The sequence below is a fragment of the Micropterus salmoides genome, unplaced genomic scaffold (assembly GCF_014851395.1).
Source record: "Micropterus salmoides isolate LMB-PRFRI ecotype aquatic unplaced genomic scaffold, ASM1485139v1 Ms_hic_scaffold_20, whole genome shotgun sequence".
NCBI lineage: Eukaryota > Metazoa > Chordata > Actinopteri > Centrarchiformes > Centrarchidae > Micropterus > Micropterus salmoides.
This window is the reverse complement of record NW_024041151.1, coordinates 1,373,758-1,375,340: the sequence shown is the minus strand read 5'-3', so window position 1 is coordinate 1,375,340 and position 1,583 is coordinate 1,373,758. Positions and strand designations below refer to the sequence as shown.

At 42.3% G+C, this 1,583-nt stretch overlaps 1 protein-coding gene across 1 annotated transcript in view; it reads right to left on the bottom strand.

Moving 5' to 3' along the window:
* Positions 1 to 1,221, bottom strand: part of LOC119914942 (septin-1-like) — a 4,228-nt gene extending 3,007 nt beyond the window's left edge. Inside the window, exon 1 of the mRNA XM_038734489.1 lies at positions 1,208 to 1,221. Coding sequence (XP_038590417.1) covers positions 1,208 to 1,221 — 14 coding nt within the window. The remainder of the gene's footprint in view (positions 1 to 1,207) is intronic.
* Positions 1,222 to 1,583: the final 362 nt, after the last annotated feature.

The window sequence follows — 1,583 nt, the reverse complement described above, 5'->3', positions numbered from 1 at the left end:
GTGTGTGTGTGTGTGTGTGTGTGTGTACACGGAGCAGAGCAGGTGAACTACTCCAGTTGAAGTTACGTTACAGAACGCTGAAATAAAACTGTGGTGTTTTGTCAGTGACAGAAACCAGCGGTGAGAAAACTATAAATCGCTCTGACGTTAGAAGACGCAGACACAGTGGATATTTTACAAGCACCAATCAGGTAAATCAATACTGAACGCACCTTTTAGGGAGGGATGAGCGGCTCAGCTGTAAAGTAAAAGGGTGCGCTGGATTTATAAAATAAAACGAGTGTCGTTGTGAAACAGCACCCGGCGCTGTTATCGTTTATCTTACTTAACTTGTTTTTATAATTGGTGGAAGCAGCTTCACGCTACAGCTGCAGCAGCAGTCTCTCTACACTGTTTCGACCTGACCTTTCTTTTCCCCGTGAGGTGGAGGAATTTAGAAAATTGCGTGGCGCTGCGTCAGGCCCCCAGCTGTTGTGCATGGATGAGCCTTTGCGTAACATTCCTCCAGCCAGAGGGAACGATCATGAACCGTTCACAGCGTGCTGGTATTAGACCTACTACACAACCCATTGTAGGTACCGGAGAGGGAGTGGGTCGCTGGGGCGTACAGGGCCAGAGACAGGAGACCGCAGAGCGGCCGCTCCAGTCTGATTGAGCACCGCGCTATGTTGATGCGCTGCGCAGTTTTTTTATATCATCATTTATATTCGGGCATGGGGAGTGTCAAGTCAGCTCGAGTCAAAAGGCTCAAGTCCAGGTGAGGTCACGAGTCATTGCTGTTCAAGTCAAAGTCGAGTCGCAAGTCTTCTTTGATTTTGTCAAGTCCAGTCTAAAGTCATCATTTTTGTGACTCGAGTCTGACTCGAGTCCAAGTCATGTGACTCGAGTCCACACCTCTGGTCCTTTCAGAAATTCATAGTGTGTCATGAAGCAAACATCAGACCAAAAACTAGACAACTGCTTTACCAATACAAACCAATTTTAGAGAGATTGGACTTATTTTTGTCAAGTTACACAGGTAAATATTTCGTGGCATTAAAAGTAAAATTCTGTATCATACTTATTTTTTGATTACTGAGCTGTGTGTAAGTCACTCAATCCAATCACGTATTACCTTAATACCTGTTTTTTGCCTAAAACATAGTACAGTTTTGAAACACCTGACCAACTACTAGCAACTATTAATCAGGCTGAAAGGCAAACTCACCAGAGCGGGGTCATTGGTAACACTGTGTTACATACTGTCAATATTATATATATTTTGATGTGTGGATATAATCCATCTATCCATTGGTTCATCCATTTGAATATAAATCCATGATAGACCATGAGTTAGATGGAAAGTCACCTCTCTTCACCTATATGATATCAATCCATCTATTTATCGACTCACAATAGATGGTTGGTTGAGGGTTAGATGGATGTGTGGATATCTGTCTGTCATATATATTTCCATAAATAGTTCACCTATAGTATATAGATATAATTAAATCAGATAGAGTTTTATTAAATGGACAGACGTTTGTAGCAAGTGTTACAACTAACCCCTTGTTTGTTCCAACTAACCCCCCCTTTGAGTAAGT